Source organism: Peromyscus maniculatus, chromosome 2, assembly GCF_049852395.1.
Source record: "Peromyscus maniculatus bairdii isolate BWxNUB_F1_BW_parent chromosome 2, HU_Pman_BW_mat_3.1, whole genome shotgun sequence".
In the NCBI taxonomy this organism is placed as follows: domain Eukaryota; kingdom Metazoa; phylum Chordata; class Mammalia; order Rodentia; family Cricetidae; genus Peromyscus; species Peromyscus maniculatus.
In genome coordinates this window covers 83,342,215-83,361,435 of record NC_134853.1, presented here as the reverse complement: position 1 = coordinate 83,361,435, position 19,221 = coordinate 83,342,215, and the positions used below count along the sequence as shown (strand labels likewise).

General features: G+C 42.9%; 1 protein-coding gene across 1 annotated transcript in view; it reads right to left on the bottom strand.

The window, feature by feature from the left end:
* Positions 1–2,084: 2,084 nt before the first annotated feature.
* Positions 2,085–19,221, bottom strand: part of Ugcg (UDP-glucose ceramide glucosyltransferase) — a 35,460-nt gene continuing 18,323 nt past the window's right edge. Inside the window, exons 2-9 of the mRNA XM_006994021.4 lie at positions 17,243–17,384; positions 14,628–14,730; positions 12,998–13,099; positions 11,069–11,181; positions 7,895–8,073; positions 6,637–6,723; positions 5,332–5,521; positions 2,085–4,749 (exon numbers count right to left, since the gene is read on the bottom strand). Of these exons, the coding sequence (XP_006994083.1) occupies positions 4,579–4,749; positions 5,332–5,521; positions 6,637–6,723; positions 7,895–8,073; positions 11,069–11,181; positions 12,998–13,099; positions 14,628–14,730; positions 17,243–17,384 (1,087 nt within the window). The 3' untranslated portion in view covers positions 2,085–4,578. The remainder of the gene's footprint in view (positions 4,750–5,331; positions 5,522–6,636; positions 6,724–7,894; positions 8,074–11,068; positions 11,182–12,997; positions 13,100–14,627; positions 14,731–17,242; positions 17,385–19,221) is intronic.

Sequence of the window (19,221 nt, the reverse complement as noted above, 5' to 3'; positions counted from 1 at the left end):
AGAATGACTAAGAAATCTGGTCAGGGGGGCTGGAGAGATGGCTCAGCGGTTAAGAGCACTGGCTGCTCTTCCTGAGGTCCTGAGTTCAATTCCCAGCAACCACATGGTGGCTCACAACCATCTGTAATGAGATCTGGTGCCCTCTTCTGGCCTGCAGGCAGAACACTGTATACATAATAAATAAATCTTAAAAAGAAGAAAGAGAGAAAGAGAGAAAGAGAGAAAGAGAGAGAGAAAGAAAGAAAGAAAGGAAGGAAGGAAGGAAGGAAGGAAGGAAGGAAGGAAGGAAGGAAGGAAGGAAGGAAGAAAGAAAGAAAGAAAGAAAGAAAGAAAGAAAGAAAGAAAGAAAGAAAGAAAGAAAGAAAGAAAGAAAGCTGGCCAGAGTCCCAGGGCCATCAAGAGATCCACATAACCTCAGAGCTGGAAGTCTGTCTTCTTGGATTTTGTAAATAATTATTTTACCTGTATTGGTGTTTTGCCATACATATCATCTGTGCTCAGGGGCCAGAAGAGGATGTCAGATCTCCTGGAACTGGATTTACAGATGTTTGTGAACAAAGCACATGGATGCTGGGAATCAGACCTAGGTCCTCTGGGAGAGAAGCCAGTGCTTCCCGGTTGAGCTGTGTATCTAGTCCCTTCCTGGATGTCTCTATCCTATAAATAGCTCCCTGAGGTTCTGTCCTTTGCTCTGCCATCTGTTGCTAGTCTGTGTCATGATCATCACCTTCAGACAGCAGCTCTATCAAAACGACCCCTAAACCTCTCCCACTTGATTTTTAAGTAGGATCTTGCTATGTAACTCAGCCTCCCAAATGCTAAGATTACAGGCATGGGCCATGATGCCCAGCCCATCCATCCCCACTTCTAACTCGATTCCCTTCCCATGCTCCAGTGTTTACATCACAATCAACTAGACTCTCCAACTGTTGTTGCTCTGGCTGTCTGTCAGTCATGAAAGGCGATAACAGAAGTCCCAGGATTTGTGGAGCTGGGAAACAGGTCACATTACAGGAAGTGTGCAGTCTTCAGGGGAGGCTGGTACACAGATTCTCAGTCCTGCACAGGAATGATATCCCTAAATTGTTCAGATCGTGTAATTATATCTTCATGCTATTAGCATGGATGTCGTGATGACTAACAGTCTAACAGCATAACCACATGAAAACATCCCCAGACACCTAGTCTCTGGCAGCCTCTCCCAGAACTGGGAAAAGGCCCCGAGAAGGCTTAGCACATACTGGTTCTTAGGCTGCTGCTCTGTATTGAACTACTAAAAACCCTTCTAGGGAACGCAAATCAAGCCCGCACAACAAGAACATAAGGGCTTTTGTTGTTTTACATCTGTACACGTGGTGTGCCTGCTTATGTGGATGTCTGTTCATGTGTGGGTTCATGTCTACACAGGCCAGAAGTTGATGTGGTGTCTTCTTGACCACTCTCCACAATATGTATTGAGAGGTAAGGTCTATCTTTGAACCTAGAGGTCAATCAGGATTGTCTAGTTAGCCAGCTTGCTCTGGGGGACATAACACACACACACACACACACACACACACACACACACACACACACACACACCACAAACACACACAGCTGGATTTGTTCTCCAGATATTGTTACTCATGGGCTACTGGGGAGAGGCTTGGGAATGCCTCCAGCTTGGGAGAGGCCTGCCTGGACAGTGTGGGGGTGCAGCTCAGTATCGCGGGCAGCAAGACCACCCCAGTCCTTCCCTGGGACTGATTTACCTTTCTTAACTATGGAAGTGATACAATTGAAGAGACAGAGTGCAGGCTCACGCAGCCAGTGGAGAGCTCGCAAAGGGAATTGTGGGTCTGTACTAGAGTTCATGGTCATTAAGGGCTAGTGATTCTCTAAGTGCAGCCACAGCAGAATACAGCCCCACCCAGGATGATTAATGTAGATGTGTGGCCTGGGCACATGTACTTTATGCTCTCCAGCCTAGGGCAGCCCAAATGAAAGCAAGATTTGAAAATGAATGACCATATGCCTGAGATAGACCAGGTTAGATCACTGACCAGAAGCAGAAAATAAGAGGGAGTAAACAAAACCACTGTTGCTCATGTTCATTGTATTCAAATTTTTATTTTCTGAACAAAAAAAAAAAAAACTTAAGACAATAATTTTAAATAATAAAACATGATATATTCTAGACACTTAATTGGTTTTTTAAAAAGACAGTTTATTATAAATTTGGACTCCTACGGTTCTGCTGCGATACTTTGACATTTACAGTATTTCTTACTATTTTCTCTTCACTCCAAACTTGCTACACAAAGAATTACTCCGCGTACTTGAAGTTCCATTTTAAGGAAATACTCCATGACCACATAAAACACACATACAGAACATTTTTTTTTTTAATATTTACAGAACACAGGAAGTCTGTCCAGCCATTTGGATTTTGTTTCTTTGCCCATACTGAGATCAACAAAAAAGCTAAGTCGTCAGCAAGATTTCACTTCAGCAGTGCAAAGGATGGCGTCTACCAAACTCGACTAAACAAACGGACTGTGACAAACACGCTCAGCAAAACTCCACTCATGAGAGTGATTCAAAAATAAACACGTAGTGGGTCATAACCAGACTGGTTTTCACTGTGCAACTTTCCTCGGGGGGACATTATTACCCATTTCACAGAAAGAAAAAAAAAAGGAATATGCATCCAAGCCTTTGCTCATAAAGAAAATGCCCTTCAAACAAATTCGTCATAAGGCAAGAGAGAGAGAGAGAGAGAGAGAGAGAGAGAGAGAGAGAGAGAGAAGGAGGCGGCCAGGAGAAAGAGGGAAAGAAGGGTAACGCAGTTTGGCCCCGAAAAAACGTAAGTGAGGTGTGTATTTATAGTATATACACATTTACAGACATATTGCAATTTAGACCGTGTGTATAGTCATTAGGCAAATGGACTGGCTCAGTAGGAGGAAGTGTTCTCTATAAACAGGAAGTTATTGCTAATAGGCTACTCGCTATGTGCGGACACGGAAGCCACAGTAACACAGGATGTGAAGCTGCCGTGGTGCTGGTGTTGGCAGCAGGCATCAGGTGGACAACATGCCACCGAATTAGGAAGGAAAAGCAAAAGACCACTTAAAAAGACCGGGGCCGGGGGTAAAGGCTGATGCACTGTCCCTTACATGTTTTCGTATTTTAAACGAAAGTCCAGTTCACCACAAGTGAGGCACAGGCTGACAAGCAGGATTAGCTGCGCGATGGAGAGAGAGGAATGCAGCACGGCATGCATTTACAGCTAGGCTGACCTAGTCTACGGTCATACAAACTGAATACAAAAATCCAATTTAAATAAGACTACACTGTCATAGTAAAAAAAAGGAAAAAACAACACCAAAAAACAAACAAACAACACACACACAGTAGACTCAGTTAGATACTGACTGATTTTAAGAGCAAACCTCATCACGCCCTCTCTTAATTCTCTACTGTAATTGGTATACTGATAGCTAGAATATTTACTTACTTAAAAAAGATATTAAATACCTGTATCATGAAATTACATTCTTATTAACAATACAGACATACTGGGTAAGAAAATAGCTCCTGTGAACTGTGTCTGAAATGCATTTTTCCTTACAACTATCAAAACATCCACTCACACTAAAACAAGATCACCCCCCACCCCAACCCTGAAAAAAAGCTAAGGAAAGATGGGGCGGGCTGGGTGAGGAGCAGGGAAGGAAAGATTCAGCTCTAATTACAGCACAGTGATTAACATGGTTCAAGACAGAGCCAACAACAGTTGGTCCGAAAGATGCCTTCAATTCATGGTTATGATTAAAAACCAATCTCAGCCACTTTTGGTTCATTGAAGTGAGACAGAAAAAAAAAAATTCCTCACAGATTCATATAAATACTAGACTCCAGCTCTTATTATTATTATTATTATTACTTTGTAAAGTTTTCCATTTGTTTTTGCAAGGCCTAGCTACCGCATCACAACCCCTAACTTCTACTCGCTCTGCAACAGCTACAGGAGGTAGGCATAAAGCATGGAAAAGTTTCTCCGCCGGCGCCTCCCCGTGAAACACCCTTCACTGTACACAGGGAGGCGCGTGACCTGTCCTCTTCTCTCACAGAGCTGCTCTTGTCCTGCCTATACAGATTGCAGAGTGCGTCCACTCAGGTAAGAAACTTTCCCTACTGAAGGATACTGTCATAGTGTCTGCTGCAGAGCAGTCTGTCTGTCTGTGTGTGTGTGTACGTACATATATATATATGTATATATAAATATATACATATATATATTTGTTTGTTTAAAAAATAAACAAACACAACAACAAAAAAACAAACCCAGTTTCCTAGAACCAATTGTCTTGATTCTCTACTTCCACAAAATATGCTATTGGCCAAGCCTACAGACCTGTTTTGTTTTGTTTTTTTTCCTTTTCACAGATGCAAGTGCCATGCAAATAAATTAAAGAGCGGATACCAAAACATACATGTGATAAAACTACTGAAGGTAGATCCTTAAAAGCATCTCTATAAACATAATTTATACTACTTCTGTTCCGTCCTCTGTGCACAGTCGCGAAGCTCTTGTTAGACATCTAGGATTTCCTCTGCTGTTCCTCCACACCGCAACCTGTAGCGACCAGTTCTCCAGCTTATAGTGGGGTCCCATAATGCCGACAAGAAAATGTATATTGTCATGGATTCTCGGATGAACCAAGCCACAGCATAATCAAGTTTTGAAAAACACAGTGTGCCACCCTGAGAATTAAAAACAAAAATCAATTTATTTCCTGTCAAACTAAATGCACAGTGAAAGACTAAAACTCTAGGCTGGCGATATGGCTCAGCAAGGAAAGATACTTGCTGCCAAAGCCTGATGACCTGAGTTCAATCCCCAGACCCCACCTGGTAGAAGGGAGGACAAGCCTGCACAAGGGAACAAGGACACACATGGACACAGACACGGACACGGGGACACACACACACACACACACACACACACACACACACACACACACACACACAGAAAGATGAATGAGTTCCTGGGACTCCACTCTTGGCACCACTAAAATTAAGGTGTCCCCTTGGGTGACATAATTGTCTTGCAATATAGTCTAAAAAAATGCTCATTAGGAAAAGCAGTATTAAAATAACTGCAGTCTCAGTTTGAATATTTATTTGTTTTACTTCACTGTTTTTAACTAAGTTCCAAATTTTGTTTCATTTTATGTCTATATTTTATTCTTCAGTGTGAAGCTAAAGAATGACTCAGACTTTCTTCAACCTTTTCTAAATTAAAATAGTTTTGGTCCCTCACCAAGTTACTACAAACCCACATACCTGGACACCCCTGAGTTGAATGTAGTCAAATATAAACCATGCCAGGCAGTGGCACATGAAGAAGACCATGATATCCCATCTGAACACATGGTGGGCTGCCCACCCAATAATTAAACTGGCAACAAAGCATTCTGAAATTGGCTCACAAATTATTGTTGCAGGAAGCATGTTAATTCTCAATTTGGTCCACCTGAAGAAACAAACAAACAAACAAAAAGAATTTTCTTTAAGACAACAGCCTGGTTACAAACATAACAACCAAGCCACCCCGCTACGGCAACTACCCTCCCCCCCAGATCCCCACCAACCACTCTTACCCCCCAGGTCCCCACCAACTACCCTCCCCCCCCAGATCCCCACCAACTACCCTCACCCCCAGATCCCCACCAACTACCCTCCCCCCCAGATCCCCACCAACTACCCTCACCCCCCAGATCCCCACCAACTACCCTCACCCCCCAGATCCCCACCAACCACTCTCACCCCCTAGATCCCCACCAACTACCCTCACCCCCCAGATCACCACCAACTACCCTCACCCCCCAGATCCCCACCAACTACCCTCACCCCCCAGATCCCCACCAACTACCCTCACCCCCCAGATCACCACCAACTACCCTCACCCCCCAGATCCCCACCAACTACCCTCACCCCCCAGATCCCCACCAACTACCCTCACCCCCCAGATCCCCACCAACTACCCTCACCCCCCAGATCCCCACCCACCACTCTCACCCCCCCAGGCCCCCTCACTGATCCCCACCAACCACTCTCACCCCCTAGACCTCCACCAACCATTCTCACCCCCCCCCAGGCCCCCCCACTACTCTCACCTCCACAGACCACCACCAACCACCCACACAAATGATCAACTTTTAACCTTGTCACAGAAAGGCTATTCTCTCTGAAATACTGTTATTTATTTATTTATATATGTTTAAGACAAGGTCTCTCCAGCCTCTTTTCTATTTTTATTTAGTAAATAAAAATGGTTATACATTCATTTACATGGTCTATACTTGACAAATACAGAGTTCAGTTTCAACGTCTTTTTTTGTTTGTTTGTTTTTCGAGACAGGGTTTCTCTGCACATCTTTGGCTGTCCTGAAACTCACTCTGTAGACCAGACTGGCCTCGAACTCACAGAGATCCGCCTGGCTCTGCCTCCTGAGTGCTGGGGTTAAAGGCGTGAGCCATGATGCCTGGCACTAGATGTATTTTTTAATCATGTTATATATACCATGTAGCATATCACACATGCACATTCCTTTTAACAAAGCACAAAATGTTCGTTGGTTGATTTACCTGATCATTCTGGATTGAAATTGAGAAATTGAGTATGAACCCGAGTTTTGCATGGCAACTTGAGTAGACATCGCAAACCTCCAGCCTCTGCAAACGAAGATGATGATACCATGACCTATGCTGACGGACACATTCAAGTCTGACTGCTTCTGCATTCATTAGTCACTGCCAGAGTAAGCAGCTGCTGGTATCAGGATAAGCTCAGCCCTTACAGGTAAACAAACTGATGTTATGGATGTTCCTGAGCCACTGCATTATCCCAGACTGGTATCACATTCCGACCAGAAGGAACTACAGTCTCTAGGTTTATAGTTCAAGAAACTTTGGTGCAGCCACTCTCAGAGTGCTCAGTGAGAAGGCTCTGCACTCAGCAGTTTTGTCTCTGATTGCTGTGTGTGTGTGTGTGTGTGTGTGTGTGTGTGTGTGTGTGTGTGTGTGTGTGTGTTTTCAACAAGAAAAGTAACCAAGTGGCATTGTGTCTCATAGAAGACACTAGGTGACCATGAATCTCACAGACATCATATGGAAGAATATAGTCTATGTAAAAAAAAAAAAATTTGTTTTAAATAAGAGATCATATAAGGCAGTGATCTCCTTTAAACCCAAACAAATTTTCTGTGACAGAGAAATGCTAAGTCATGAGGAGGCTTATTAGTGAAGCATGAAATAAAGGGCTAATAAATTTCACAGTTTGGGGCTGGAGAGATGGCTCAGCAGTTTAAGAGCGCTTGTTAGTCTTGCAGAGGACCTGGGTTCGATTCCCAGAACCCACACGGTGGCTCACAGCCATCGGCCACTCCAGTTCCAGGGCGTCAGATGCCCTCTTCTGACCTCCAGGGTCACCAGACGCACATGTGGTGTACATATGTGCTGGTAAAACTCGTATTTATAAAATAAGATTTAAAAAATTTTGTAGAAAGTTGATTTTCAAATGATACCATTAGTTTTTCTAAAACACATAGGAATTTCTACCTACATTCTCTCAGAGGCTTCCTTCCTCCTGGTAACCACCCCACCCTACAGCAGCTGGGGGACGGGGGTGGGGGGTGGGGGTGGGGGACGGGGGTCCACGGGATGGGGGGGAGTACTTGCTTCACTAGTACCTATGAATAGTGAATATGAATGCTCTGCCAAAATTACTAGCTTTTATAGTCATTAGCAGAAGTAATAAAATAAAATAGCCCGAATCCATGGTTGAAACAGAAAGGATAAGACAACAGAAATAAGCTAGATACCCAAACTAATTCAGTTTTCTTACCGGTCAGCTATTGCCTTGGCCATAAAGTAATCCTCGGCGATGTACTGAGCGAAGGCTATCAACCCTCCTGCCTGGTCTAGCACGTCCTTCCTCATTAAGCAAGACATTCCCGTCACACATTTGAAGCCAGTTACATTGGCAGAGATATAGGATCTTGGGTGTGAAGTTCCAAAATATACCTGCCCAAGAAAACACAGACATAATCAACTAGGTTTTAATGTTAAAAGTATGGTGAAGCCGGGCGGTGGTGGCACATCCCTGTAATCCCAGCACTCGGGAGGCAGAGGCAGGTGGATCTCTGTGAGTTCGAGGCCAGCCTGGGCTACAGAGCTAGTCCAGGACAGGCTCCAAAGCTACAGAGAAACCCTGTCTCGAAAAACCAAAAAACAAAACAAAACAAAACAAAAAAAAAAAAAAAAAAAAAAGTATGGTGCTTGTACACTTTTCCTAATGCTTTCTGTTAAATATGACTGAGTGAGTATCCTAATATGCCCACATCAGCTCCCTGGATAAAAAAGCACACAACTGCATTACTGTAGTCCAAGCAGTTAGTGATCTGTTTGGCTGACTGCTCTTGCTATCATTATTACCAAGAAATATTTACCTTGAGGGGAAAAAGCGTATTCTCCACTTGGGTAAATATTATCTTTTCTAAAATTGATAGATTAAAAGATAAATCCAAATAAAATGAAATTTGGAAATAAAAATAGGAGTAAATATTAACTGGCATATAAAATATCAACAAACACTTAATGTCTCCTGATTTTATAATATTTAATGGCATGTAAATGACACATACACAGACCATGTATAGATGTATAGGTGTACCAATCAATGTTCAGGATAATTCTATTTCTTCTTTAAGTTATTTTTAATTCTGTATATTCATGTAAGTCTGTTGGGGGTGATGTGCACCTGAACGCAGGTTCTATGGAGGTTAGAGGATCAGAATCCTCTGGAGATGGGAGTTACAGGACACTGTGAGCTGTTCATCGTGGGTGCTGAGAACCCAGTTCTGGTCCTCGGCAAGAACAAGTACTCTTAACTGCTGAGCCATCTCTCCAGTCCCTAATCTCTCACTGTTCTTTCTCTACAACACTTTGAAGTCCTGAGATGTGCGAGTCGATACATCAACAGTGGAATTGGCTGCCACCACCCTACTTGTTAGACATAAAGCCCTATTTCTTATTTATTCATATATCAGATATGCTGCCTTTTCTAATTAGCTTCAAATACAGAGCAGTGGGCTTTCTTTCTATTTTATTTTTTTCAAGATAGGGTTTCTCTGTGTAGCCCTGGCTGTCCTGTCCTGGAACTCCCTCTGTAGCCCAGGCTAGCCTTGAACTCAGAGTTCTGCCTGCCCCCAAGTGCTGGGATGCACTCCACCATCTCCTGGCACAGTGGGCTTTCTTAAGGGTACTTATTCAAGTACAGAACAGCAGAATTGTACAAGGCAGCTAAGACTATGATTCCTGCGACCTATGCCCAATTCAGACGCCACTGAAGCAATGGCTTCTGTGACTCAGTCAAACCTAACTTCTAAGACCAGAAGCGTCCGTCCACCTTAACCCTTAAGCAGTTAACCGAGGCTAAAGTACAAGGAGGGACTAGGGGTTGGATTTAACGTTTCTTCATCACCTAGGAAGATTCTTTTGGTTAGATCTCCATTCATTCTAAGAATAGTAGACTGTGTGCATCCTAGGAAGTGTTTTCATTGACATAAATATCTATGTAGATATTTCTAAAGTAAAAGGACCAATAGTATTTTATTTTAAAACAGCTACCTGACGTTCATTTTATCAACCAAAAACCTCAAGATTTTAAGACTAACAATTTCTTGCAGTAGGAGAAATATTTCCCAAGTCAGTGTTAAGAAAGAGACCATGGGGCTGAGGAAATGGCTCAGTTGGCAAAGTCAGGGTCACATAAACACGATGACCTCAGTTACATACCCAGCACACATATAAAAAAAAGCTAGACGTGGTATGCACCGATAATTCCAGTCTGTGGAAATTGATGCTAGGGGGTCCCTGGGGCTTGCTGGCCAGCCAGTCTAGTCAAACTGGGAAGCTCCAGATGAGTGAGAGACCGTGTCTCAAAAAATAAGGCGGGAGGTGTCCAAGGAAGAAAGCTGATATTGACCTTTAACATCCACACACACATGCACACTCATCCCCCTACACACCACGTACACCTGAGCACGCATATACACAAGAGTCAGAGGAAGAGAGACAAGGACAGAAATCGAATCGCCAGAGGTCAAATCAAAGCTCTAACAATAATGTGCCTTCACCCTCTCAGATTTGTGGCAATTAGAAAAAATAATCGAGTGAATATAAGATGTGCTGAAGAGGAAGTGGATAAACATCAAAGCCGAAACCAAGAGTCTTCCCCCGTGACACAAAGGCAGCCTTGCTCTCTGTTTAATAGTGCAGGAGTAGATGTGAGAGATGAGGAGGCAGCCAGTGAAAATGCCCTTTGTGCAGCTTTAATGTGGGAAAAGCTCGTGAAGTGATAAAACTAACACACAAATTGCTTCTAGAGCTTTTCAAAGGGCACATAAGAAAAACATAAAAACAAAAACCATCACAAGTGCCAAAAATGACCAAATGAAACTGAACCTTAACTGCCGTAAATAGTGGTGCTGGGGGTACTATGCTTCTGTGTCTCAGTATCATTTACCATCCCTACACAAGAGGAGAGGAGGAGGAGGAGGCGGCAGAGGAGAAGACGACATGTTTTTCAAGATAATTTATTTTAGAAGGAAATCAAAGTGGTTTTTTTTATTTAAATAAAGATTTGCAAGAACAAGGTTTTCTTGTTGCTGTATCTAAGTACTTTATAGTATGTGACAAAATACTTTTCAGTTTAAAAGAACATTATGTAAGTCAATAGTCTGGAGTGAACGTCAAGAACTCAGTAAAAATGTTATGGAGCAAAAATGTGTGTTCATCTTGGAGGGGGGGGGACCAGCAGTTTCCTAAGCACAGCCTTTTCTATCAGGGTGAGGGCAGCTCAGCAGAATGTGACCCCAGGGATCTGAGAACTTCCTCTCTGAGGAACTAGAGTGCTCTCCGCAGACTCCCACATGGGCAACACAGCTAAGGTCACGTAGTCCCCTCGGATGGAGACCAATGTTGCTAGTGTCACATTTTATACCAACATTGTACTTACCTGCTCTAATGTGGCCGCAAAGCCCTGTCTGTCTGCTACGTAAGGCAGTCCATGAACCAAGCCCACCTTCTCTGTCATTTGATTGACCATGTCAGTTAATGTGTCTGGGATGACTAAAATTTAGGGGGGAAAAGGTGGGGATAGGGAAAGAGAGACAAAAAAAGGCACAAGTTTTTAGTAAAATATCCATTAATGTAATATTTTGTGAATTGCTATTAAACTACAATAAAATATATTTGTCTGAATATTTGGATTTAATAAATAGCAGTAGTTTATTCTGAGAACATAAAATTTCAAAAAGCTACACATTTTTAGCCTGAGTGGTAGGCCTAATATGTGCCAGAGGCAGTTTTTGTTTTCTTTGAAAGAACATTACTAAGCTTAATAAGTTGACTTTATGGAAATCAACAGTCTAGAACCACCTTCTAAAACTCAAAGTGAGGCTGATTCAGAGACAGGATGTAGTTCAGTTGGCAGTGACCTCAGAGGCCTGACAACTTCCTCCCTAATGGGGTACCAGAGTCTCGGTCAGAACTTCCAAACTGGAATAAAGACAATGTCCTATAGTCAGGAGCAGGTCAGAGGATCTCAGGTCTTCCATATGCTCTTTAGCTACAGGAGTGAGTCTACTTTCTCAGTGGGAGTAATATGTACCTGACCCCATAATAGCACATAGAGTTGGGAAGGCATGATAAACACAAATTAAATTAACATAACCTAAATTAATAAACATGAAGACTAAACATGAATTTGGGCCATGAGTCTTCAACTTCTAACACTCCTCATTAATTTGTAATAATATTGAATGTTAATTTTTAAATTTATAGCTTAAGGTAATAAAAAATTTGAACCAATGTCCAACCTTCAAATGGCTAACACCTCAAATCCTACATGGCGGTTTTTATTTCCTTCTATTTGTTAAGAATTAAATCTATGGCATAAAACAGCAAGAGCTGTGTCTATGCCTTAAAATACCCGTTTGGCAAGAGAGCTTCATGATGCAGGCCTGTAGTCCTGGCTACTCAGGAGGTTGTGGCAAGAGAAAGATCCTGAGTTAGGGGTAGGTCAGGGCTGTGGCCATAGCTTGGTGATACAGAGCACTTGCTGGTCATGCATGGGACTTGAGTTAACAAAAATCCCTCCTACTTTAGGGAGTGGTTCTCAACCAGGAACAATTCTTCATAAGTGACGTTTGGAAAGGTGAGAAGGGGGAAGGGTGCTGGTGGCAGCCAGCAGGTAGAGGTCAGGCATGTTGACAACATTTCCTCCAAACTCTTAGGCCACTAAGTCACTAGGACTGAGGCCCAGGAACTCAATCTAACAAAAATACCATAGAGCTTAATACATATGTTTACACCTATAAATCCCAAGTGCGGTAATAGCCACAGGTTCAAGGTCAGCCTGGTCTACCTAGTGAATTCTAAGACTGCATAATGAGACTCTTGTCTCAACAGGCCTCAAAAATAACCATTTAAAAAACGAAACCAGACCACACAAACGAAAAAAAACCTTCTTGCTAAAATCTAAATAAATAAATAAATAAATAAAAAGACATGAATGTCTTTTAATGAATTTATGTATTTTAGGAAACATGAGCTCATTGATCTGACTCTTTGGGTAAGTAGTGTATCACAGAAGTCCACGATGCAAGCCAAAGTGTCCACCAAGTAAGAACTGCTACATCAGAGCAAGGCTACGGATGGGCTAATGGAGCATGACTACTTTTCTAATGGGTGAACTTTTCTCTTCAAAATGCAAACGTTTGAATACATGTACCACCTAGGTTAGGTGAGTAAAACTGACATAATACCATAAATAATGATGAAGCAAATTATCAGGCAAGCTGAAGATTGATAAATACTGTACTTTCAAAATGTTCTGGGTGTCTTATCATCAAATGAATAGCTGTATAAAATAAGACAACCTCACCTCTTATTCCGCTATCACAGATCCATATGAGATCGTATTTTGCAACTTCATATCCCGGCATCAAATTATTAATTTTAGGATTAATGCCAACCTTTTTGCCACCTAAAAATGCAAAGGTACAATGATAACATACTGAAAATGCTGTAAAGATACATGATGGAGCAAGAAAGAAAAAGCACTGCCATATTTCATAATTTAAACATTTTTAATTTTTAAATATTCCCCATTACTCTCAATATATCGGTAAAAATTACTCATTCACAAAAAGGGAATTTTGACTTTATCTCTGACAATCCAGGCTGTTTTCTAATTTATAAATTCTTCCACTAACACTATGAGCTGGTACTTAACATCATGTACAACATAATGATATCATAACAGCCGGATTCCTCATCACAAATCAGTGTGCTAAGTATACATGTTACTTAATTTGACTTAGCCATTCCACAGTATATACATATTTTAAAACATCATACTATACATTATCATAAATACACACATTTTATTTAGTGGAGGGAGATAACTGAAAACAAAACAAACATTAAAAACCCACAGGACTCATTTTGAAGTTATAGTAGTTACAACAATGTAGAGAAATTCACCATCAGAGTACAACACAGTCCACACTAATGTTTATACAGAGAAGAGGCTATCACTGAAAACACTTTAGAAACAAAAAGAATATGTGTAATATGGGAGGGTCAGCTAAAACTAAGGGTCAATTGAGGGGGTGTATGGAAAACTAATACAGTAGAAGCTTCTTAAAATATATACACAGATGAAAGCAATCTAAATGGAGTCACCAAAGAGGAGAGGCAAAGCCCCAACTACACAAATTCCCCACCACACGAACCTCCAGTCTTGGAATCGGTTACAACTAGTCAAGTTGTTGGCCAAAGGGGTTCCTTAAAATCCTCCAAGAAACCCAGGCTGCTGCCAAGGCTATAGGTTGTTCTCCACGAACTGATGGTAAGGCCCCATTGCTGAAGACAATGCCTGCATAACTCACTAAACCTGAAGAAACTGAGCTGGTGACTACCTGGAGTCTTGACCCCCACTGACTAGTGTTCATGGTATCGGAAGGTACTCTGCACACAACCAGTGTTCATGGTATCGGAAGGTACTCTGCACACTACCAGAGAAGAAAGGAAAACACCTGCCTGCAAGACATGCTAGTACAACAGTGACATAAAAATTTTGAAAGTGACCAACCACTATCTGATTGGAATTAAGGCCACTTCATGAGATGGAGCCCATGCCCAGCACTGCTCGGGTGGCCAAGAGCCTGCAACTAGACAGACCATGGACTGAGGGGAAAATCAAAATAGAAAAAAAAGAAAAGATTTCAGAAAAAAACAAACCAAAACAAAACCAACAAACCAAAACAACAACTACCCATACCTGACTACTGAGTAAGATATACTTGTGGGTGTCATTTGGTAACCAAGACATCTTCCCCCATAACACTCCTTGAAGGAATAGAACTATCCTTCACACTCCCCAGAAGACACATCAAAGCAAGCACGCTGTCTAACTTTACCGAGTGCCCGATCTAGAGTTTAATGCAGGGAAGATGACTGATATTTAAAACTACCAAAGCAAAATGGCTGACATAAACTTTGGTTCTTACCTATAAATAATCTAGCGTCAACATTTGGGTATTTTCCAAGCAGTTTCTTACATACATCAATGGCTGGATCATCATGATCTTGTACACAAAGGAGTACTTCATACTAGTCAAAAGAAGAAATTTAACATTAATTAACCTCGTAGAAAATGAGCACTCACTGGGAGCATTTCTAGATTGATCAAAAACTGTAAGAAAAAGAAGCATTTGTGTACATAAAGTTTGCAAGCTTAGGGGGGAATCCTAAGGGACTCAGATGCTTATGTCAAGCGTTCCTTGGGTGGAGACAGCTTCTCCAGGCCAAGGATCTGTCTGTCAGCAGGCGGAAGAGCCTGGCAGTCCTCTCTGACAGGCCCCACCCCAGTGACAACCTGGATATCAAGCGTGTTCATGACCTGCACCACCAAACATGCACTCGGTGCTTACAAGACGTGCAGGAGTGTAAAAACTACACCGAGAAGAAGCCAAGCCAAGTCCACTCCCTGCTCTCCAGAACCTGCTCTAGAATGCAGCATCACTTCATGAAGGTGCTGCAGGTGACAGAGGAAAGGCCCATAAAGGACAAATGTAATTAGATTTTTTTAAATTTTATTTTGCTGTTTGAATTTTTTTTTTTAGATAAAATAGAATTTGACTGAACACTTACTACTCTGAAATGCATACTTCACTGACCTCATAAGTAGGAAAACATCCAGAATTTCATCTTGCTCAATGCTATTTAGTTGGAAAGGCATTTCTGAAGGCTTGAATGGCCCTGCCCAAACTGTCCCGTAACCTTTGACGTGCTTACATCCCAGGGACTCACTCAAGCCACAGGAAAGCCCGTTCTGTTTACTTCTAAGTATATAAACGCAAAACCAGAAACAAAATACTCACAATGTCTTCAGCATACCTCTTATCCCACCAAAAACTGGCAGAAAAGATAGCTGTGGGTGAGCACAAGAGAGCCAGGACTAAAGTCAAGAAAGCTTTAGTCAGCAGAGTGGGAGAAGACAGCGAAAACCAGAATGTGTCCCTCATGATTTCTACCTCTTTCTATAAGCTCTACCCAATATCTGCTCCAGTGGTGATTGATCAAAAGTGCTACTCAAGACCGGTTAAACCAATCATTAGTCATCTGGCCTCAAAGGCCGGATGAAAGTCTGAGAGAGCAAAGGCTGCCATTCCTACCACACCCCTGAAACTTCCCCAGAGGGCGGGGTCTACAAGCTTCCCGATCTCTGCAAACACTTAGTGGAGAAAGACATGTCCTTAATAATGAAGATTAGAAAGATTAAGTGACTTCTTAAAGGGCAAAAATAACAGCTAGCTTTCCTCCTAATAAGCTGCTCAGGCAGGCTCACCCTGAAGAGTTCCTTGCTTATACTTCACAGGTATGAATAAGCGAGGTGGAAGGAAGCGCTCGCTTCTAAGCAATGATTCTATAAGTAATGGAAAAAGGCTTATACTCTAAGCCTTAAAATATGTTTTAATATGTGAGTTAACTACAGCGCATATCAAGCAAAATAATCTTTTTTTTTTTCTCCATTTGCTTCATATAGGTGACACTGGCCTCAAATTCCCGGTGTACCAGGGACTATGGCTTTAGGCCTGTGTCCACATCTAGTTCATGTAGCACTGGTGACGGAGCCCAGGGCTTCATGCATGCAAGGCAAGTGCTCTACTGAGCTACATCCTACTCCCTCAAGTACATACAAACATATGTACATGTGTACATACACACATACATATATCACACACACACACACACACACACACACACACACACATATACTATTTATAAAGAACTACTTTATATTCCAGGTTTTACGGAAACGTTTATATTTGGATTACAAATATAGAATATAAATCCTGTACATGAACTCTGGCAGCTGCTGGCCCAGAGCAGCTGACAGGTCCACTTGTGAGTTCATTTGGTAACTTCTGAGCGAAAGAGGGAGCACAGAAAGGAGAGGTTTTTATAGAAAATACCTCTAAACTTAAGGCTTTGAAAGGTGATGCCGGGTATGGTGTCTGTACCCAAGAACCAGATGGTTCCGTGCTGCACAGAGCACCGTGTTAATCTTTCAAGTAGGACACTATCGGAACAAAAGTCTCCCTTGGACACCTCTGGCTTTCTGCTTCAGAAACTAAACTATACTAGGGCAGGACCACCTCTGCATATGCCGTTACCCATTTCATACTGAAGATCAACACACTTCCCTTTCCACCAATTTAAATACACAAGAACATGAAAGGAGCCACATGGAACTCATTCTTTGAGCTTTGAGACGGGACGACGGCAGAAAACCCAAAATGTGAGGTTACACTCCACATCAAAAACACGTGGCTTCTAAGTCAGATGCTGAGATGTGTTCATAATCAACAAAATATTTTTTCATTCACAAAAATAAACGTTTCCTTGGTATTCACTAATAGACTATGGATTTGAAAACCTTCCAACTTTCTTATTGCTAGCAAAGTTTACTTTAGTTTTATGTATCTAAAACATCAGTACTTCCACCTGGTGTACAATGTTGAAATTCCCAATGTTTCTGATGAGAAAGAAAAACAAAACCAAAAACAAGAGGCAAACCCACAGTCTGGTCCATCTCTCCCGGGCACAGCACTATACTTACTTTGGGATAATCCAGTTCAAAGAATGTCTCCAAGTTGTTGATTAGGTTGGGATCCACCCCCTTCAGCGGTTTCAGAAGAGAGACCCCGGGGAGCTTGCTGTACGGCTGTTTGTCTGTTGCCTTCTTGTTGAGGTGTAATCGGCTAGAAACAAACAAACAAAAACAAAAACAGCCCGTGAGTTATTGCTGGAGGATGTGTTGGTGCTAAATCAAAGGGAAGCACCCATCAGAACACCGACAAATCGCCGATAATCACTAAACAGGATTTTTTTCTGTTCTTTCCTTCCTTATTCCTTTGAAGCAGAGTTAGGGTTAAATATTTTAATAAAGGCTTACTTAATTAAGCACGAGGATCAAGAGATGCGAGGCAGGCAGAACAAAGCAAGACACGCCCCAAAGCTTTGCTCTGGGTACTTCAAGGGAGCTGCTTTTCTGGTGTTAGGGTTTTCTTGTGTGTGTGTGTGTGTGTGTGTGTGTGTGTGTGCGCGCGCGCGCATGTTAAAGACAGGGTCTCCTATAGCAAGGACACTCTTGAATCTTGAGTAACAGGATCACAGGCAGGCACCCCCACTCCTAGTTTATGGGACCAAACCCTCTACCCACAGTGCAACACCCCAACACTAAGATGAGAATTTTCAAAGCTGACATCCTTCTGAGAAGGAGACCTGACAATAAAGAGAAGATGGACAAACAAGCTTTCAGTTTAGGAAAACCGGATGTCCCGACGAAGAGCCCGCGCACAGAGGCACCCTGCAGGTCTGTTATTCACTGCTGTGCCCTCAGCGCTTAGTAACCACGGGTCCCAGAGCAGGGCCGTCATCGTCGGAGGATGCACACTCCAGAGATGAATGGCAGGCCTTGGGAGACAGTTTAGTGGTGAGATATCTGCTATGCGAGCACGAGGCTTGAGTTCAGATCCCCTTGCCGGCCAACATGCCTGCCCCACCTCTCAGACGGCCAGGATGTAGCCAGAGAGCTATTAAAGTAAAACCTCTCTATGTGCCGTATACACTGAAGACTATGGACGTGTGATGAGCATGCTTCGAGACATGGCTGCGAAGCAGCAGCAGGCAGGCTGCAGAGAAGCACAGGAATACGGCAAAGGGAACGTCTAACGGCAATGAGCTCAGGCTGGCAGGGTAGAGGAAGGTTGAAGGAAGGGGGAAAAAAACAAGACAGATGAAACAAATGTGTCTTAGAGACAGCAGACGATACACCGGCACCACCAGTTCGCAGAGAAGCTGGCTCCCGTTCGCATCACTGGTCCATGCTAAAGACAATACAGCTGCTAATGAGGGGCGCCCAGCCAACTGGAGAAGAGGGGATGCGCCCAGTTCTTCCTCTATACTTAGCACAGTGCAGGTCCATCTGTCTCACCAGCCAGTCCCCAGGCAGCTGGCGGTAATTAGATGTGGGAGCACTCATGGGTCCAGCTACAAGGTGGCCTGGGACCCAGGTGTCGCCACACTTCAATGTCTCTGCAATCAACGGCATCTTAGAATCGCTCCAGCCAGAGGACAGTCCTGCCAGGAGTGTGAAGACCAACCGAGACCTTCTAGCAGACCAAACGCCCCATGAGTATCATCACATCTTATATTCAGACGTGTCCTGATTTGAACAAACGTACGGCTGACTGGAGGCACAGTTGTCCCCCCCCCCCACGCAGACCAGCCAGCGTATGCTCGCAGAGGAAGGCGGGGGAGGGGGGGGACCGCAGCAAGTGCCTAGGCAGCGAGCGCCCACGCGCACATCTCTGCAGAAGAAACTAGGTTGCCGACAAGAGGCAAATGTGAGTCAACAGGTTTAAAGGATGGGAGCAGTGTTAACCTATGACCCACAACACCGAATGCTAGGAAAGGCTGGATCACCATGCAAGAGTGGACTGACCCCACCCGGTGCGTTACTGCTTTGCAATGAGAAGAAGCTGAGGGAAGGCTTTCAGAAAACTTAAAGCACAGATAGCTATTTGATATTACCAC